Here is a 21681-nt window from a genome sequence, read left to right as displayed (position 1 = left end):
GTTGCCGGCTTAGGATGCTGTCAAGAAATAATGTTTTTATTATAGTAGTTCAGTTCGCATTCATTCTCACATGAAAGGTTTGGTAATGCCATATTCTCAGGTGCCAAGGCTACGCACAAATTCTAATGGGATCTTGCAAATGTTCGAATGCCTAAAATAGTCTTTGCTAGACCTGTACAAATTATTTTAAATTGCATAAATATTTTTAGTATGTCTGGCTTCTGACAGAACACTACTATATAGATGAGGATGGCACTGGCTACTTTTTCCACTTCCTTTTTCCCTTCCCTCCCTCCCCCTGGAAAATAACGAGCAATCTTTATTAGTTCACACACACTGGAGTTGCTTTTATGTACTGCGTGACACTTATCATCAGTTAAACATCATATGGATGGCGGGCTGAATTCACAAAGAAAGGCACTACAATCTGGAAGGGGGTGGGCATAATCTCGCCCAAGGTTCCAGTGCTATTGCACACCTACTTGGGAGTAAGCCACGTAAACTCTCTGGGCTTATTTCCAAGCAGATATAAGGGAATCTTAGAATTGGACAATACGTCAAAGGTCACCTAATCCAAACCCCTGTCTCTGCAGTCAATCCACAACACAGAAGCATCAATGTGCATAGGACCACGCTGATAACCTAGGACACTTGATATCCAGAGTTTTAGTAAGGAACCTACAGTAATATTAAAAGCAATTCATGTTTTGAGAAATCTGCTGTTTGATTAATCAAGAGACACCTTGATAACCATCCAAAAGTGAAACAATTTCTCAAGCTTTTAAACCTGACTGGGACCCTTCCCACTCTGAGTTGTGGGCGAGGTGGAAATACTGTATTTTTTGCTCTATAAGACTCACTTTTTCCCTCCTAAAAAGTAAGGGGAAATGTGTGTGCGTTTTATGGAGCGAATGCAGGCTGCACAGCTATCCCAGAAGCCAGAGCAGCAAGAGGGATTGCTGCTTTCACTGCGCAGTGATCCCTCTTGCTGTTCTGGCTTCTGAGATTCAGAATATTTTTTTTCTTGTTTTCCTCCTCCAAAAACTAGGTGCGTCTTGTAGTCTGGTGCATCTTATAGGCCTAGGACCCTCGTACCTACGTGACCGCCTCTCCTGGTATGCCCCATGGAGAGCCTCAAGGTCCATAAATAACAACACCCTAGTGGTCCCGGACCCTAAGGAAGTTAGATTGGCTTCGACCAGAGCCAGGGCCTTTTCAACTCTGGCTCCGGCCTGGTGGAACGCTCTGCCTCATGAGACCAGGGCCCTGCAGGATCTGATTTCTTTCCGCAGGGCCTGTAAGACAGAGTTGTTCCGCCTGGCCTTTGGCTTGGAGCCAATTTGATTCCCTCCCTCCCTCTCTTTTTTTTCTTTTTTTTTTCTTTTCCTTCTCCTGCGATGACGCTACATTTTAATATTTTAATGTTCCATTATTGTATTTTATTTTTGTTTTTAAGTTTGTAATCATTCATCTTGTTTTTATTATTGCTTGTAAGCTGCTCTGAGCCCGGCCTTGGCTGGGGAGGGCGGGGTATAAATAAAATTTTATTATTATTATTATTATTATTATTATTATTATTATTATAGAGCGAAAAATACAGTAATCCACAAGGCTGATGTTACCTACGTATCACCGCAGCATTTGTGTGCGCACACACTGCAGCTACACTGCTATACCTGGCAACTTCTGCACAGCTCCCATAACCGTTATCTGCTGATAGGTTGTTCTGCTACTTTAGGATTCTTCTTCAATTTTAACAGAGGGTGTTTTACTGTGGTTTTCACTGATGTTTTATGTTCTGATGTCAAGATGCCACAAGGGCCCTCAGGAGCCATGTGATTGGTTATAAATTCCAAACAGGAATATTTCCCCCAACACGACACTGGTTGCTCCTTATTCCTCCGCCCCCAAATATTACAAACCTATACAAACTGGGGCCGGATACCATCATGCTGTTTAGTTTTCTCCACTTTTTGCCATTTTAAAACAATAATCATACCATTTAAATAATGCAGTATAGAACAAAGAGAAAAACTACATATATAAGCCAAAGGTAATTGATGAAGGCTCAAGCATTTACATCAAAAACGAACTTGTCCACTTTGACACAGCAGAATTATATGTGTCTCTCCAGATGACCATGATATGTTAAAGGAATGATACTCCTTCAAAAGCATTGGTTCATGTAGTTTGTTCCAACAACTCCAACATGTTTGCAAAGCTGCTCTTTCATTTTTCCTCCCAACAATTTTCCTGTGTTATATATAGTGTAGCATACACAACAAATGTTCGGCAATCACAATAAAATATGATTCTGTGGGTGCAATCCTATCTGTAAGAACTGCCAGCTGAAGGGCTATAGGGTTTGGCAGGAGTCCTGCTGTATCAGCAGAACACCAGATATACAATGAAAAAATATGTCAGTGGAATTCTTTGGATATAGTGGATATAGTACCAGTGAAAATACAGCGAAAAATGGCTGAAAAGGGGTAGAGCTATGGGTGGGCCATGAGTGGCACAGCAGAGAACAGTTATGCCAAATCCTACACCTCTTCAATTCACACTACTGTCAATGGAGCAAATTTACACCAACCAATGTTCTACAGTGGTACCTCGGGTTACAGACGCTTCAGGTTACAGACTCCGCTACCCCAGAAATAGTACCTTGGGTTAAGAACTTTGCTTCAGGATGAGAACAGAAATCTCGCGGTGGCGGTGAGAGCCCCATTAGGTAAAGTGGTACCTCAGATTAAGAACAGTTTCAGGTTAAGAATGGACCTCCAGAACGAATTAAGTTCTTAACCCGAGGTACTATTGCACTTGTGTGCTTTCTTCTTACCATCTCAGGCTAAGCATCTTTTGGCTGTTCCACCAGCATATTGTGAATGTCAGATCACTCTGTACAGCTGCAATCCTATATCCACAGTTGCGAGTGTGGTGCTGATAATGCCAAGGCTGCAGGTTCGATTCCCATATGGGGCAGCTGCATATTCCTGCATTGCAGGGGGTTGGACTAGAGCAGTGTTTCCCAAACTTGAGTCTGTTTTTGGACTACAACTCCCATCAACCCAAGCTAGCAGGCCAGTGGTCAGGGATGATGGGAACTGTAGTCCCCAAACAGCTGGAGACCCAAGTTTGGGAAACACTGGACTAGATGTTCCTTGGGGTTCCTTCCAACTCTGCAATTCTATGATTCTGTGACCTGAGATCAAACCTCACTGAACTTGCTAGAATTCATTTCTGAGTAAATATGTGAAGGCTTGTACTGCAAGCCTTGGACCACAAGCTTAACATGAGCCAACAGTGTGATGCAGTAGCAAAAAAAGCTAACACTATTCTAGGCTCTGTCAACAGGAGTATAGTGTCTAGAGCAAGGGAAGTACAGTGGTACTTCGGGTTAAGAACTTAATTCGTTCTGGAGTTCCGTTCTTAACCTGAAACTGTTCTTAACCTGAGGTACCACTTTAGCTAATGCGGCCTCCTGCTGCCGCCGCGTGATTTCTGTTCTCATCCTGAAACAAAGTTCTTAACCTGAGGTATGATTTCTGGGTTAGCGGAGTCTGTAACCTGAAGCATCTGTAACATGAAGCGTCTGTAACCCGAGGTACCACGGTAATAGTATGACTCTATTCTGCCTTGATACACCTGGAACACTGTGTCTAATTCTGGGCGCCACAATTTATTTATTTTTTTTTAAATAATATTTATTAAACTTTCCAATAAAAACATACAAATACAGAACAACTACAATGAAAACAAACACAAACAAAAAAAAAAGACAACAAGTATAATTTTAAAACTTATTTTCACAACCTAATTTCCCCGACTTCCTCATACCTCACCGTCTTGTATTCTAGTTTCATTAACCCATCAGCAACTCCATTCCCTTATTTCCCCAAATTTTTTATAAATTCCATTCCTTTTCTTACTCTAATGTCTCTGAAAACCACAATATTTTTAAATCCATGTCAATCTAACATTCTTTAATCTTATAGTATTTGTTAAGATAGTCCTTAATAGCGCCACAATTTAAGAATGATGTTGACTAACAGGATTTATGCAGAGGAGGGCAACTAAGATGACCAAGGATCTGGAAAATAAACCTTACGAGGAACACTTGAAGGATCTGGGTACATTTAGCCTGGAAAAGAGGAGACTGAGAGGAGATAGGATAGCCACTGCTCTTGAAGGTAGGACTTAAGGCAATGGCATAAAGTTACAGTAAAGGAGATTCTGACTAAACATTCAGAAAAGCTTTCTGACAGTAGGAGCAGTTCGACAGTGGGATGGTCTCCCTTGAGAGGTTGTGGACTCTCCTTCCTTGGAGATTTTTAAGCAGAGGTTGGATGGCCATCTGTCATGGATGCTTTAGCTGAGATTCCTGCATTGAAGGGGGTTGGACTAGATGACCCTTGGGTCCCTTCCAACTCTATGATTCTATGATTCAAAGCAAAAGAAGACTCCCAGCACTGATATTTGTAATAACCACAGCTTTGGGGCTTTTAGAACTTTGCAACATACACATTTCTTAGCTTATAATCAGTTTACAATGCACAGCCTATTTAGGGAAATTGTATGAATGATTGATGCATGTGTATGCTTAATGCACATAAATGCATATTGTAATTCTTTTAAACATTACTTCTATCAAAAAGTAATTAAGTCCGCAGGTTAATGGCATCCTGTTGTATGCCGGTTCTTGGAATTATCTGCTGGGGAAAAGCTTGCCAGAGGAACACCTTTGCAAATCTGACTCTGAAGCCAAAACAAATTTACTGAGATTAAAAAGCGATCCACTTAATTGCACGTATTAAAGAACAGAATTCTCACCATATGTATCAATAATTTCGGTTTTAAAGCCTCAGAGTTCCATTAAAAAAAAAGTGGGGGGGGGGGAGAGGCAAAGTAACAGTAGAAATGTATGCCTCTGAAAGAGATGCCAATGTGATGTTTTTTCTTCTTCAGCCAAGGAGTATTTTGCTTGGCTCAACAGTACTTGGGTTAGAGAGAGAGAGAGAGAGAGGGAGAGAGAGGGAAAAAACACTTGCCGGCAGCCTAATCCAGAAAGATTTAATAAGCTGGGCTGGAGATGCTGTTGCTATTTGGCACATCACGATTACGGTATGGCACACAGCAGAGAAAAAAAAACCTTGACCACAGATTTAGTTTGGCTGCTGTTGCCAACTCTTTTGGCTACATCTGCTGCTTTAAGCCAACCAACTGCATGTTTACAGAGTGTGGTTTCAGCTGAGGTGTTAAAAAGACTTGGGTTGGCTGCCTAGCTGAAATTTATATTGAGTTAAAGATGTGACCGTGCATGTCTACCATAAGTGCGCATCGTATCTACTGGCAGCCAAAAGGCCTCCCTCCTCCGCCTCCTGTGGCGAACAACAGTAACTTCAAAAGCACACATTGCGGCTTTCTTTCAAATCGGCAATAAGCAGTTCTAAGCATGTGGTGACAATATGAAATGCTAGGCACCAGCTGCCTGTCTCCCACTTATTAATGCCATTTTGTATTGGTATAGACTACAGCTCCCCTGATCAACTGAGGCGATTTTCTGCTCCGAAATGCCGTGTCAGAATCCTGAAAACACTTTTATGTACAGTGGTACCTTGGTTTACAAACTTAATCCGTTCCGGAAGTCTGTTGTTAAACCAAAGCGTTCTTAAACCAAGGCGTGCTTTTTCATAGCAGCGGGGGACTCAATTTACAAATAGAACTCACTCAACATGTTCTGCTTCCAAGGCAAAGTTCACAAACCAAAACGCCTACTTCCGGGTTTGCAGCGGTCATAATCCAAGTTGTTCATAAACTAAGCTGTTCTTAAACCAAGGTACCACTGTATCTGCTTCTTATAGTTTCAGACTTATAAGAAGAAGAACTTGACACTAGCACAAGTGAGCTTAGATCGTATGGAAGTCCACAGCGTTAGCCCAATAATGAGGTAAAGTAAAGGTAAGGGGACCCCTGACTGTGATGTCCAGTTGCAGAAGACTCTGGGGTTGCGGCGCTCATCTTGCTTTACTGGCCGAGGGAGCCGGCATACAGCTTCCAGGTCATGTGGCCAGCATGACTAAGCCACTTCTGGCGAACCAAAGCAGCACACGGAAATGCCGTTTACATTCCCACCGGAGTGGTACCTATTTATCTACTTGCACTTCTTGCTTTCGAACTGCTAGGTAGGCAGGAGCAGTGCTATTTTTCTAGAAAAATAGGTACCGGAACTCACCATGAATGCTTCTATTTGAGGCACCATGAAGGCACCGATTTGAGAGGTTCTGGAACTGAGCTCTGGTGAGTTCCAGATGAAAAAAAGCCCTGAGATGGAATGAGACAATTTTCATGTGGAGACAAAGCTCTTCACTGCCAACTCCTCTTACTCTAAGTCAAGCATGTTGGCTTGCCCCCATGATTGAGGGGGCTGTTGTTGTGTGGCATGCGCATGCATGTCACGTGATGTGCTAATATCTTGCACAAATGCCATACGACTTGCACACATGCACACCATAGTCATGGGATATTGAGGCCCCCCAAGATGGTGCCCCTCGTCTGAGGAAGGAACAAGGGGTTACTTCAAAGGAAGGCCTTCTGGGTTGGGCAGCCAAGAGAGAACTGCTGCCACAGTTTGCCATGGTGGTTAGAACAGCTGTTTTGAACCAAGGCGGATAAAAATCAATGATTTAAAAATAAATAAAAATGGATTTTTAAAATTTAAATCAGATTTTTTTTATTTAAAAAAGGTTTTTTTAAAATTTAAATTGGATTTTTAAAATAAAATGCTTTTGGAGGAAAAATATTTCTAAAGATAGTTTTTAATTCACGTTACATTATAGTTCAAAGGCTATTCATCAGGAAATAAAGATTTGTTTTAAGTTTTTCATGTGTGCTAAAACTCAGGCAAAGTTTTTTTTTGAAAAAAAGTTTAACCACATCAGTTAACAAACATGGATACATATGCTATAATGTTATTGTTTTAGTTCAATACATTGTTTAAATTGTTATTAAGGAAGCAGAAAAGTTGTCCAAATATAAACAGTGAACTTATTAAACCTCACAATAATTTCATAATTATCGGTCTACGTATTTCGAATAGTATAACCAAATCAGCAATTTTTTATATAACTGTAAAAACTACTCTGAAAATTTATTATTCCAAAGATGAAGCCTTCATCTGGTTGTAAATATTAAGATTATACCAGCAAGAATGAGTATTTCTGTAAAAAAAAAGTCTGAAATCAAGTCTCACTGACCAGTGATTTAAATCAATTCAGTTTAAATCTAATCCACCCTGCTTTGAACATATTGTAAAGAAATGTCACAAGAAACTATCCATAAAGTTTAAAACAGGGGGGTTTTCTATAGCAGCAGCAGCAGCAGCAAACCGTGGTTGCTGAAGCCTCTTTTGACCACCTTGCTGAAAAGATCTCCCTCTGCAGGCCCCCTTTAGCCCTTTCTCAAAATGAGGCAAGACAGCGAAGAGGCAGGGGGGAAGTGGAGAAACAGTTGGCGCTGCTACTGATGGCATGCCAAAGCAAGGGGGAGTTTTAAACCAGTGAGGGCACTGGGAGGTGCAAGGAGGAGGATGTCACAGTGCTGTAAAGCAGAGGATGGAGCAGGTCGCTCATTGGGCCTAGAGAGCCATGTGGTACAGAGAGCAGCTGGGCAGTTCTACTGAGCTGATGGAGAGAGAATCTATGCACACATGTGAGCATGTTTGTGCATGTATATATATGCACATGCTCATTTTATTTATTTATTTCCACAAGTCTGTATACTGCTTAATCCCAGTCATCTCTAAGAGCTGAACAGGAGTCCAAATACAATATATCTATGTGAGGGGCAATGCATAACAAGTTTTAATACAAATGACAGCAGCTTGGACTCCTCAGTGCTGGAGGAATTTGATCTTTCCAAACGGCAATATGAACTGACTGATCCACACCTTCCATACTAACTTGCGGTTCAGAACGTACGTTATTCATCATGTCTCTCTCCCCCCCCCCACTTTCTAAATATCTCAACAGCTCAAAAACGTAGCACAATACATTTTTAAAGGCACACTGTGCTTAGAAATGCATAGTTTGAGAGAAAACATTTAGGCATGCATTATTTTGAAGAGACAATCTGTTTAAAATATATATTTAAATATGTATTATACATATATATAAACACAGTTTAATGAGGAAGTGTTTCAAAGAGAACTTTTTGTGAGCATATGGGAAAGTTGCATGCGCCAGAAGTTCACCCATCTCTACTTTTTTATATTCTAAGGTCTCAGAATCCACTTTGAAGAACAAAGCTAAACAAAACACACCATTAAATACACGCGGCAAGAGAATCAAATATTCAGGCACTTGGGAAGCAAACTCACTAGTATTCCTTCAGCCTAGTGTCATATCCACCCATTTCTACAAGCACTCAATGGCACCGACCATTTTTGCACCTCCTTCCACTCCACCAAATATTTCCTCATAACTTGCACCTAAAAGCAACCTTTCACGTACGCAATTCTACTGCTAACGTTCAAGTATTCCAGCTCAGTCTCCTCTCGCAATATCCTATGCCCAATATCCAGAGGCGTACCTAGGCTCTCTTGCACCCTTGGCACCTCCCCTGTCCCTTGCTCCCTTGGCAATCGCTGTCTCTCTCCATCTTTCCTCATGATTTCTGAGGCACCGCCTGGATCAACCTATCTAACCCCTATCCAACCGAGACACAAAAAATCAACTGAGTCAGCCACGCTCTGAACTTGTTTGTAGCAGACACGTAATCACATGACCAGAAAGGAATTATTTGGATTGCCCTCAGAGGCCAGCAAACGAAGAGCATAATAATCTTTTCAGCAGACAACATATACAATATGTTTTCAATATTTTACCATTTTGGCTTCTGAGTGCATTGGAGGGACTTGTGGTGAAGCACATGGGTTGCTGAGGTTTGGGCCTTGCATTCCCATTATGTTGGTGTTCATAGACATCTGTCGTTCCATCTTGAGAAGGATAAAGAGCAAAATAAATCAGATGGTATTTGAAAGGTAAGATAAATTTTCCAAAGGCTTTCTACAAGCAGGCAAAGGCTCATTGTGTTCATGCAGGATGGCCATCACTTTTTGCTGGCTGTATTTATCTGCTTTCAGAAAATATAGCCAGTAACTTTGTTTTGTCCAACAATCAATAGAAAACTGCCTCTTCACCAGAAGAACAAATTAGTCACCTAGGCTTGAGACTTTCAATAATGATTTTCCCTTGCTTTTAGAAAACAACACACTGGGTTAAGTGGCTTTTAAAACATCACTGTATAAAATTATAGCTGATGCTGTCAGGGCAGCCCAAACTAACTTGTTTAAGATATATGTATAAAATGTATGATCTAGGGGGGTTGGAAATGGGAGGCTTTTCCCAATGGAGCTGTTGAATCTGACAGCGGGGGGTGGGGGGGAATTCACATGCCTGCCTTAGACTACTGCGGCACAACGTTATTTAAATACTCAGTTCATGTAGCAAAACAAAAATGATGTTCCTGAAAATCACATTGCAGGAGAAATGCTCAAGAATTGTTTACTTTAAAAAGCGTTGCGTTATTTTCAGTGAAACAATACTGTTTCTTTCTATTCATTTACTTTTTATTATTTTTCTTATGTGGCATAACAAACATAGCCAGTCAAAAATTTAACAGAAGAGAAAAAGAACATGACAGAATCTAAGCTATAACCAGCCAAACAGAATCAGGAAACAAAAATACCAAGAGGTTTTTATGTGCAGACCTCTTAATTTCTTCTTCTTCTAACGGATGCAGAGATACAGTAATGAAATTGAAAACGGTGCATACTTGATTTATATCAGCATTTACATTAAATTAGAAAACAATATAGTTTCTAAGAAGTCTGGCCTTTCTGGGGGACAGGTGGCAAAAGCACTTTGAATCACCAAACCACCAAATAATACACACACACACACACACACAGAGAGAGAGAGAGAGAGAGAGAGAGAGAGAGAGAGAGAGAGAGAGAGAGAGCAGCCATACTTACGGGCATCAAAACAGCAGAGGAACCAGGCATTGTAGGATTTGGTAGAGTCCCAGGCATAGAGGCAGGCATTGGCTGTCGTTGCCGGTTGTGTAGTTGCAGTAATGACGATAATGAGCCTGGGACAGGCCTAGAAAAAAAGGGGAGAGAGAGAAAAAGGAACTGAGACATATTAAGGAAAAAATGATCACACTCAATTTCAAAATGAATGTCAAAACTCAAAACCCATCTGGTATTTGAACTTTAAGTTCAGTGAAATTTTCTCATTTCAGAGTTGGAAAGGATGGCAGAAAGTTTTGGGGGAAGACTTAATGCATAATCAGTTTGATTTTTTTAACTGTATCAAAGTCTCTGAAAAATGTCCCGCAAAAGTATAATTTTGAGACGGAAGCTGCAATCCTACATTTACTTACGTGAGTGTAAATCCCATCAAACTCTTCTGAGTAGGCATGTATAGGATTGTGCACTTATCTCCTTATTTTATGGTGATTTTTCTTGAACCTCCAGTACTGTGCTCTGAATTCAGCATTGTTTTTGACTGAATATGAGCAGTGAATAATATGTTTTTATTTATTTGCATGAGGAACATGACTCTTCTAAACCTAAATTTCAGCTCTTAAATCCCCTCAACTGAACTTGGGATCCAGACTGGCCAATATGGAGAGTGAGCGCTCCACAAAATATCCAAGACCCAAGTCGTTCAGAGTATGTATGATTCAACAGCACCAACAATTTCAGTACAATGATATTGAACTTGAGTATTTTGCAGTTGTTACTTAAGCATATCCTCCAACATCCCTCAGATGAAAATAGGGGAATTCTATCCTACATCAGTGTTCTCCCCCCACCCCCCACTGCTGATGGAATTTAGGAAAAGGGCGGGGTTGGCTGAGCTGACCCAATGCCTGTCACCAAGAGGAGTATGTGACAATACTGTACTGGCAAATGTCTTGGTTATATGTGGGAGCCTTAGATGATACAGTGGAACCTTGGTTCTTGAACTTACTCTGTTCCGGTAGTCCGTTCGACTCCCAAAATGGTTCGAAAACCAAGGCGCGGTTTCCGATTCGCTGCAGCAGCTTTCTGCACACAATTGGAAGTTGCGGAAGCCGCATTGGACGTTTGGCTTCTGAAAAACGTTTACAAACTGCAACACTCACTTCGGGGTTTGCAGCATTTGGGAGCCAATTTGTTTGGGAGCCAAGCTGTTCGATTACCAAGGTACCACTGTATACGGCAAAACTGTGATGCTTCCATCAGCCTGCCTTTGGTGTCAGAGGAGGTACCCAGGCTGGATGTTTACAAAATGGCACTTCTGCGCCAGCAATGTAGTCTCTGTGATTGAGGGCTATGACTGCCAGAGGGCCCCCGTGTAGCTGTGTGAACTGGCCCCCCTTAAACTGCTCCTGACTGCACCATCACTGTAGTTGGGTGTATTGAGTGGTACCGGCTGGGGGAGCTGAGGAGCGCAGCGGCAGCAGCTGGTGCCCTGCCCCCTCTCCTCCTTGTGGGTGTGTCACCGTGAAGGGCTGGGTGGCCTCCCCCTGCCCCACTCCCTTCCCCCTCCCTTTGCCCACTTGCAGAATCTGGGACTCTGCATGATGTAGTGAGAAGCCGTGACGGCTTCAGGGTTTTCATGATGGCCCCAGCATTTTCTGGGCAGTTGGAGGCTATGCTGAAGGCTTTATTGACCCTCAACTTTTTCCAGATTAGTTCTACTGAAAAATATGGACAATTAAATAGTTTGTTTGTTCTCCACACCCTGAGCCACACCACCAGCTGATATTTAAACATTTCTTGGCTTAAAGGCCAGCTTGGAAATGCTGAGCTTCGGAGTAGCTGCTGGCTGAAAGAAAAAACCCAAAACCAAATTCTGCTTTGTATGCCCAGGCCTTTCTTTGCATGCACACAAGGGGTTCACGGTGCTATGGCTTTAAACTGCAGTAAACTCTACCTCTGAACAAGGCATTTTCAGATTGCCTTGAGCCTTAAAAAAAATCAAATCTAACATTTGTGACTCAATGAAACTATATTTTTGTGTAAGGGAGAGTTGATTCTCAAGGTGACTGACATAAAACAAGCAGCCCCCAGATAACTTTCTGGAGCCCCACAGCCAGTCCTTTCTGCACTGCTTACAGACCCTTTATAGAGCTCTCTACCTTCATAATAAACTTAGGTGTTAGGCCATTTGACAGAAACTTGTTTTGGCTTGACTTCTGCCGTTTGCACAGGTAATCCTCAAGAGCCCATATGGTTGGAATTTTACTTACATGTTCCAGAGCCAAAATGTTTTCTGAAATTGATTTAATGAGCCTGGGAATAGGGGTCTCGGGTAAAAAGGAAATTATTTGTGTATATTAAAAAAATAGCAAATAAGCTACTTTGCTGTCCCCACTCTCACCCTCGGCTCTGCTTAGCTTTGCAAGTCTGCATCTGCTTTGCAGTTGGGAAAATTACTGTTTTCGTTGGGGATCCCCCCTCCCCCTTGTAGCACCTTGGAACCTTCCAGGTTTTTCCTGGATGGAGGGAGAAAAAACAAAACACCCCACACTTTTGAATTTCAGGCCGCAATTTTGTCTGTGCTCGCTAACAAAAGTATTAAATAATTGTGCACGCACAGTCTAAATTGGCAGGGATAAGTATGGGGACTACATGGGCTCCCTCTGCCTTTACGATGACAGGTCCAATGAAACAGTGCACCTGACACCCAAGAAATTTCGTTTCTGGAATCCAGAAGTAAATAGCCTGGAAGGAAGAGGCAAAGTTCAGAAGAGGAGCCTTGTTAGCTGGTATTAGTGAAACCTCAAAGATCACCTCCATTATATTTGCAAAGCATCAACAGTGTTCTGGGTACTGTGCAGATCACATTGAGGATATAGACCATCTAGACTGGCCACAAAGCTTGAAGTCTACTGCTGTGGTGCCGTCTTGTACCACCTGCAAAAAGGTTGCTGCTGCATCCTAAAATAATGTCAGGCAGTCAGCATCTGAATTATTTGCATATGTAAAAAAGGTTTATTAACATTTTTCTTCTAGGCCCTTGAATGAATAAATAATAGTTATGTGATCCTCCTTTACCCTTACTTTCCCTTTTTGCTTCCCCTATCCAAGCCACTATTTCCCAATGAAAATAGCGCTCCTTGCTCTTTTAAACAATAATGTTCCAATTGATACATTATCATCATGTAGTTCTCTCTCTCTCTCTCTCTCTCTCTCTTTCTCTTTCTCTTTCTCTTTCTCTCTCTCTTTGTGTGTGTGTGTGTGTGTGTGTGTGAGAGAGAGAGAGAGAGAGAGAGAGAGAGAGAGAGAGAGAAAAGAGCTACATCTCCCTTCTTCCCCAGTCCTAGAATACAAATACGTTATTGCCTAATTTTAAGCCTGGACCCATCTGGTATATATGACATTTTGGAGTGAAATCACTTTCTTGATTCACACAGTTGAATTTTAGTATAAAGGCGCATAAGCTTTCCTTGAAACCTGGTTTTTAACTGCACAAATATTTTCAATAATTGTCAAAGTGATTATGTATATCAGTATTAACTTCCCAAACAAAGCAGAAGTTTTCCTCTTTAAAATGAGAAGGCAAATTACAGTAGACTCATGAAAACAAAGACCCAACAGTCTCTCCAGTGCAGGCTTGTTACCATGAGCTAATAATTCCAGACTTTAAGCAAGCAGAGTCTCCTTTTCTTAATAATTGTATGCCTCTGGGCAAAGCATTTCTACTAAAAACTATTGAGGCATGGAACAAGGCAAGGTGTGTGAGCTAATGTGGGATTGTTGAACCACTAAACCAACTCTTGTGGCACCCAGCCTGCTCTGCACTGACAGATTATTTCTCCACATACACTTGTAAAAACACACTGCTTAAGGTTAAAAACCTGCTTAAGCTTTTCTTTTCAATTAAAATGTCAAAGATGACAGGACGTGCAATCGCTGTCCCCCAACAGTATGATGGATGCGAAGGTGAGAGTTACAGCTCCTCCTCCTTTAGAGACAGTTGCCTGATGATGGAGAAGTGGTCCTGTATGGTCCTCCCCTCCCGGTACCCGTAACAAAGAGTTACTGTGCCAGGCCTATCTTCCATAACATTTGATAAGTCAAATAACCACAAACTGGGACTTCTGTTAGGCCAGGGATGGGGAAATCTGTGGCCCTCCTGATATTGGTGGACTCCAGTTTCCATTAGCCCCAGCCATCATGGCCAATGGCCAGGTATGATGGCAGCTGCAGTTCAACAACATCTGTAGGACTTCAGGTCCCTCATCCTTGTAGCAGGCACACATGTCTCCTGCGCTTCCAACTGGGTATGGCGTGGCTGCACTCAAGTGGAAGCACGAGAAGCATCTTTGGCAAGGACCTAGAACATCACCAAATGAACAGTAGGAATCCAGGTGAGCTGGTTGCGCAGTGTTCGCTGCTCCCGCAAGGCTCCAAGCAAGCCACTTAGGAGCAAGCACTGTGAAGCACATTGCACATGTGTGTTGAGAAGATTAAGTGACAGCTGCAGGAGACTGGTTTATTGGGTCCAATGGGGCACTGCCCCGCCCCTCGGCCAGCCCCCATTTGCCTTTTTTTCCACTTGTAACCAGTCCAGGGGATCACACAACCTGTCAGCTCCCTCTCCCCATCCTCCATCTTGGTGTCATCCTTGCAGAACTCACCAGGAAAGAAGATGGAGACGGACAAAAACAGAATTACCGTACTTGTCCATGTATTAGACGCTCCTATGTATAAGTCACCCCCTCCTTTTTGGGACTACAAATTGAGAAAATGGGGGGAAATTGCCCAAAGTTGTTGAGCTTTTTTTTTGGGGGGGGGGCTTGCCGAAAATCACTCACTTTCCGGACCAACACAGCTGATCGCATGTACATTGACAAAGCAACCGATCGTCTGCATGCTCACCAACAGCAAATGCCTATCGCCCACCCAATTGCCACAGCAGCCAATAGCCTGCAGAACTTGCAGCAACAACCAATCACCTGCCAAAATGCCGTTGACAATCTCCAGCTCGCAGCAGCCACCTGTTGCCCATCCACTCACACCACTACCCATGTATAAGACTACCCCAATTTTTAAGCTTCAAGAAAATAACCTAGTCTTATACACAGAAAAATACAGTAGCTGTTTCTGCCTGTCATTGGCTCTGACTACACCAAATCATAGAACATAGAACTCTTGAGCTGGAAGGGACCACAAGGGTAATCTTGTCCAACCCCTGGAATGCAGGAATCTTTTGCCCATGACCCTGAAATTAAGATTCTTACATTCTACCAACTGAGTTCCCTTCTTTTCACCCTACCAGTCGCAATGGGCACCAGCCACCACTGGTAACAGTGCACAAATATGTTAGCAGTGTGTCGTAGACAAGGTGTCAGGCTTGTACTAGAAGACCTTAATTTGATTCCCTGCTTTGTCATGAAGCTCACTGGGAGACCAGGTGTGATGGCCTGGGAATCCGATTCAGAGGCTGAACCAGAGGAATCCCAGCCTGCACAGGAGTCCCCGCCTCCAGGGCCTGCTGAACTGGGGCAGGGCCTTGATTCTGAAGCGCCTGCACCTGTGCCGGATCCTCAGGAGCAGAAACCAGGTGAATCCACTCTGGCTCCAGAGGTGGTTGAGGACTCAGTGCCTACAGGTGAGTCTCCCCCTGGGCCCAGTAACCCTTCAGCCTCTCCTGAACTGCAGAGGCTCAGGGCAGAGAGGCGAAGGGAACTGGTTTCTCCCAGGAGGAGTGCTCGCCTTAAGGCCAGGAGAGGCGGGTCTCCTGGGGGCCGGGACCGCCCCTGGCCTCAGAGAAGATAAAGGCCAGTCAGCCCGGTCCCAGGTTGCGGGAGCAACGTCGTCGAAGAGCTGTTTCAGCCAGCATCCAGTCCTGTTTCCCCCAGAGTTCCTGTCCTTGCCCGGCTTCCCTCTGTGGACCCCGCTTTGCCCGAGGAGGACTGTCTGCCGACCCTCAACTCAGGTCCTGCACCTCGCCCCACGGTGACCTCCCCCCCCCCGGACCAGCACACCAGGGGCCAGTCATTATCTCTGGACCTAATTTATTTCACAAAGTCAACAGGAGCAAATAAAAGACTTAATCCCATGTACAGCATCTTTAGCCGTTGGAGGAAGGGACGAGTCCCAAAATCGACATAACCATTAGCTGAATTTCCAGTATTCAGTACAGGAGAGTCGTTGCTCATGAGGACAAAATGGCACCATCCATGCACAAGAGGGAGGTATAAATCGGGCTTGGGGGGAACCTCAAAATCCTGTTTATAAAAAATGCTAATGGGGAACCACCACCCCACAAAGCCCAATGAGGTTTGAGCATGTTAACTGGAAAGCTAACTGGCTGTTTATGGAGAGGGACAGTGGAATATCAGGAAGAAGGGGTTTTCCAATAGCATGATCAGGCTGCTGCAACATTTTGTTGCAGATAATTAGGATAACCATGCCATAGCAGTTGGTATTTGTCCCTGTGTTCTTCCATTCCCATCCCCAAAAATAAATCACCACTATACAGTGGTACCTCAGGTTACATACGCTTCAGGTTACAGACTCCGCTAACCCAGAAATAGTGCTTCAGATTAAGAACTTTGCTTCAGGATAAGAACTTTGCTTCAGGATAAGAACAGAAATTGTGCTCCGGTGGTGCAACGGCAGCAGGAGACTCCATTAGCTAAAGTGGTTCTTCAGGTTAAGAACAGTTTCAAGTTAAGAACGGACCTCCGGAACGAATTAAGTACTTAACCCGAGGTACCACTGTACACAGCAAAGGGCACTTGTGTGATAACAGATCTGTGAGCAGCACAATGGATCGCACCTGACAAATGCTGAATGCCCATCTGGGAGCTCAGAAGCAATGACTGCCGGTAGGTTGAGGGGATATAAATACCTGACTTGTCCGTTTAACATTTTAATAGAAAAGTTCATCATTTATGAATGGGAACCAATTTGGCAGCAAAAAGGCTACCTTAAAGCCCTGCATACAAATGCATTTACTCACACCTCGTAGGTCTCTTCATGTACATTTCTTTTCTAAACATCCCCCCCCCCGTTCCCTCTCCCCCCCCCACACCACATACATACTCTCTCGCTTGTATACAAAACCCTTCCAATGTGAAGCTTTAACAAAGTGATTCTATTTGTGCAGCAAAGCATATAAAAGTCTGCGTTCCTTCCCAGTCACAATTTGGGCTTGCTCCATTCCCTTTCAAGTGCTGCATTGAACATGAACTTGCAGCTGATTCTGAGGGTCGGAGTCCATTTGTTTTCACATCAATGAAATTAATTTCCATTGGAAACTGCATCTAAGGCATTTAATCAAAATGGGCCTTAAAATAATTCTGAAAAGCTCATCTGTCTCCAATCTATATAGTGTTTTAAAAATTGGACATGTGCCCTGCAGTAATATTGCACTTTACAAAGCTTAATGCTCTGCACTTCTGAGTATCGGTTACATCAAGGCTCTGGTAAATTAAAGCAGACTCATATTCTTATTTACATTGATTTATAAATATATAGACAAAACTGAAGTAACTATGCCCCCAGGTTGAACAAAGTGGAATTTGAACATTCTTGCTTGGGGGTTCAGAGGTATTTTAACATTTCAGACAGAGTTCACTGTAGCTAAAATGTGTGTAAAGAAGCATTGCTCTTTAACTGAAAAACATTTTCAGGACAGTGCGGTTCTGAAGTGAAGAGCTGTGCAAGGAAAGAGGTACAGTGGCACCTCAGGTTAAGAACTTAATTAGTTCTAGAGGTCCATTGTTAACCTGAAACTGTTCTTAACCTGAGGTACCACTTTAGCTAATGGGGCCTCCCGCTGCTGCCACCACACAATTTCTGTTCTCATCCTGAAGCAAAGTTCGTAAACCCGAGGTACTATTTCTGGGTTAGCGGAGTCTGTAACCTGAAGCGTCTGTAACCCGAGGTACCACTGTATTTAATACTGTCCCCACCAGTCATTTTTCTGCTAAAATTCATGGTCAAGCTGCTCCTGCCCCCATGGGAAAGGTTTACAACTGTAACCCTGAGGAAGAAAATGCAGCTGGGGAAACAGTGCTTTGGAGTCGACAAGCAGCGAGTGAGTAAAGGGTTAAGCCAGGGGTCAGCAAACCTTTTCAGCAGGGGGCCGGTCCACTGTCCCTCAGACCTTGTGGGGGGGGGGGTCGGACTATTTTTTTTTTGGGGGGGGATGAACGAATTCCTATGTCCCACAAATAACCCAGAGATCCATTTTAAATAAAAGCACACCTTCTACTCATGTAAAAACATGCAGTCCAGATTTAGAAGGCGATTGGGCCTTAGTTTGCCTACCCATGGGTTAAGCACTCCACCCACCCACCTCCACTCAAACTCATGTCCTCCCGAAGCTGCTTTTCACTTGAAGAAGAAGCCAGTCATCTTAAAAATAATGGGTTAGAACCCAACTTAACAACGAAAGATCAGAGTTCCAATGAAGGAAGAATGGCTTTTGAAAACGATGTGGAATATGTGGAATGCACAAGATTAACAGCAAAGATTAGAGGCTAAAATGATGGAAAATTCCTCAAGGACCTTTTATTGAGTATTTAAAGAACGATTATAGCAAAGATGAAAACGCGAGAAGCATTTGAAATGTGAGCGTTGGTGCTAATTATTAAGATAAATAGGTTAAAATGGATGTATTGAATAGCATATGCGAACTATATGCAGCATCCGAGGGTAGATATTGAAACCATGGAAGGGGAGGACGGGAAGCCAATGGACAAAGTAATTTACGGTCTTTTTGTGTTTTTGTGTGTGTGAAAAATAAACAAGTAAGCTTCCCACCCCCCAAAAAGAACATAAGATGTGTATGCTGGATCTGGCCCATCGAGTCCAGCATCCTATTCTCACAGTGGCTGACCAGGTGCCTGCAGAACGCCTGCAAGCTGGACATGCGCAGAACAGCCTACCTGAGACTCTTTTGAGTACAGTGGTACCTCGGGTTACAGGCGCTTCAGGTTACAGACTCCGCTAACCCAGAAATCGTACCTCAGGTTAAGAACTTTGCTTCAGGGTGAGAACAGAAATTGCACAGCGGCAGCGGGAGGCCCCATTAGCTAAAGTGATACCTCAGGTTAAGAACAGTTTCAGGTTAAGAACGGACCTCCGGAATGAATTAAGTTCGTAACCAGAGGTACCACTGTAGTATGCTTCAGTTGTTTTAATGCTTTTGTGTTTTCTGCCTCAGGCTCCTATGGGAGGAAGGGCGGGATATTTTTTTAAATAATAATTTTATTTTTTAAAAAATGATCTGATGAGTGAACCTCAGCAAGGGGTAGCCCAAAAGTGGTGTATTCAGTCAGATGGTACAGAGGTAGTTTCATCGCAAGAGCTGGAACTAAGAGGAACTAAAGCCAAGGACAGTTCAGGAGTAGCCAGCTAGGCAGCCCAAACACAGCAGGGAAAACCTGTACAGTGGTACCTTAGGTTACAGATGCTTCAGGTTACAGACTCTGCTAACCCAGAAAATAGTACCTCAGGTTAAGAACTTTACTTCAGGATGAGAACAGAAATCATGCGATGGCGGTGTGGCAGTAGCGGGAGGCCCCATTAGCTAAAGTGGTACCTCAGGTTAAGAACAGTTTCAGGTTAAGAACGGACCTCCAGAACGAATTAAGTTCTTAACCCGAGGTACCACTGTAAACACATTGAAATCAGTAGGACTTAACTACTCTAAGCATGGGTCAACTACTCTTAAGCATGATTAAATCTGGATCCAACTCATTTTTTGGGGGGGAAAGCTGAAAGGGCTTCTAGTATGCGTGTAACATGTACTTTCCCCCTCATGAACAAGATAACTTGGCACACTTCAGTGCTTTGGCAGTTGTAAAAAGCCCGCGGGTCAGCCTTCGTCCAGCCTGGTGTCCTTCAGATGTTGTGAACTATAACTGCCTCAGGCTGCATGAGGTCAAGATGCTTGTGTCACTAAGAATTCGTTCTGCTTTCTGCAACAAGTGTCCAGAACAGGTGGTTAAAATCAGAATCTGACTCCTCTCTCTCTCTCTAAGTACAGTGTTCTGTGTTTCCCTGAATGCTTTTCTATGCTCTAACCGGCCAGGTGGCATCCAAACTATGCTTGACTGCAATGTAAGTGCATTACTCCACACAAATTCCATTAAGCAAATATAAAGCTGAAAAAACAGAGGCCAAACTGTAATCTAGACTTCAGAATCACAGTTTTAAAAATATCCTTGTTGACCTTTGGGTTCCCAGGGGGGAAAATTCCAAATGATTAGCGGGCTCCTTGTGCAGCTCTATTGGAAACAATGTAGGCATGTGAGAGGCTTGAGGGATGCCTGTGGTTCAAGTAGGAAACTCTAAATTTGCTGCCGAGCCCCAGGGAGCAAAAAAAGATCTGGGAAAAGCCTTGCAGGAGAATGTGGTCTCGGAGTGCAACAGAGCACCAGCAACAGAATTGTAAAGCAAATGCTAAATAAGTGGAAAATTGGAAACAGCAAAATTAGGCCGGTTCCCAACAATAGCTGTGAATCCAGTTAAAGGTAAAGGGATCCCTGACCGTTAGGTCCAGTCGCGGACGACTATGGGGTTGCGGCGCTCATCTTGCTCTATAGGCCGAGGGAGCCGGCGTTTGTCCACAGACAGCTTCCGGGTCATGTGGCCAGCATGACGAACCAAAGCAGCGCATGGAAACGCCGTTTACCTTCCCGTTGGAGCGGTAACTATTGATCTACTTGCACATTTCATGTGCTTTCGAACTGCTAGGTGGGCAGGAGCAGGGACCGAACAACAGGAGCTCACCCCCGTCGCGGGGATTCACACCGCCGACCTTCTGATCGGCAAGCCCTAGGCTCAGTGTTTTAGACCACAGCGCCACCCACGTCCTTGTGAATCCAGTTACAGCTCCGCAACTCTCATCTCACCTTCACAAGCTGTATCAACTCTCCACAGTCAGTACAGTCCCTATGGTGGCTCAACAACCAAAGCAAAGTGTAGTATGGGGGACTGGGTGAGAAGCACAAAAGCGCAGCTCTCCATGCGTAATGAAAGAGAAGGTTGAAATGTATTTAAAGCAACTCTGATTTCATGGATAATATTATAAGCTCATTCACACGTAACACCAAACCCAATGGTGGTGGTAGTCATGATGATGATGATCATAATACTCCACTTTTCTACTTTCACATCAAAAGTGAACAATAAATGCCTAAAGCAAAAATCAAAACAAAAAAACCCCCATTCAACAGCAATGTAAAGACAACAACAAAAAACCCAAACAAATCCAGAATGGTAATGTTAAAAATAATTAAACAATCAATATTAAAATAGGCACCAGTTTTCAAAAATTGCACATTAAATGTCCACTAGGTCCATGAGCCCACTACAGAAAAGGTCCCTAGACCACCATGTGAATGAGCACTCCCAGTCAATATTTACCACCTCCTACTCCTAGGGCTCAGTGCCTAGGGCTTGCCAATTGCATGGTCGGCGGTTCGAATCCCCGCGGCGGGGTGAGCTCCTGTCTTTCGGTCCCAGCTCCTGCCCACCTAGCAGTTCGAAAGTGCACCTAAGTGCAAGTAGATAAATAGGTACCGCTTTATAGCGGGAAGGTAAACAGCGTTTCCGTGTGCTGTGCTGGTGCTGGCTCGCCAGAGCAGCTTCGTCACGCTGGCCACGTG

The 21681-nt window shown here is 43.4% G+C and overlaps 1 protein-coding gene across 9 annotated transcripts in view; it reads right to left on the bottom strand.

The window, feature by feature from the left end:
* Positions 1 to 21681, bottom strand: part of CREB5 (cAMP responsive element binding protein 5) — a 266685-nt gene that overhangs the window by 62266 nt on the left and 182738 nt on the right. For all 9 annotated transcript variants that reach the window (XM_079948043.1, XM_079948042.1, XM_079948045.1 and 6 more), the window contains 2 exons: positions 10031 to 10157; positions 8882 to 8992 (listed from right to left, as the gene is read on the bottom strand). In XM_079948043.1, coding sequence (XP_079804169.1) covers positions 8882 to 8992; positions 10031 to 10157 — 238 coding nt within the window. The remainder of the gene's footprint in view (positions 1 to 8881; positions 8993 to 10030; positions 10158 to 21681) is intronic.

Source organism: Podarcis cretensis (assembly GCF_951804945.1).
Source record: "Podarcis cretensis genome assembly, chromosome: 12".
Classification (NCBI taxonomy): domain Eukaryota; kingdom Metazoa; phylum Chordata; class Lepidosauria; order Squamata; family Lacertidae; genus Podarcis; species Podarcis cretensis.
The sequence above is the reverse complement of the archived record's forward strand: the minus strand, read 5'-3'. Positions and strand labels throughout refer to the sequence as shown.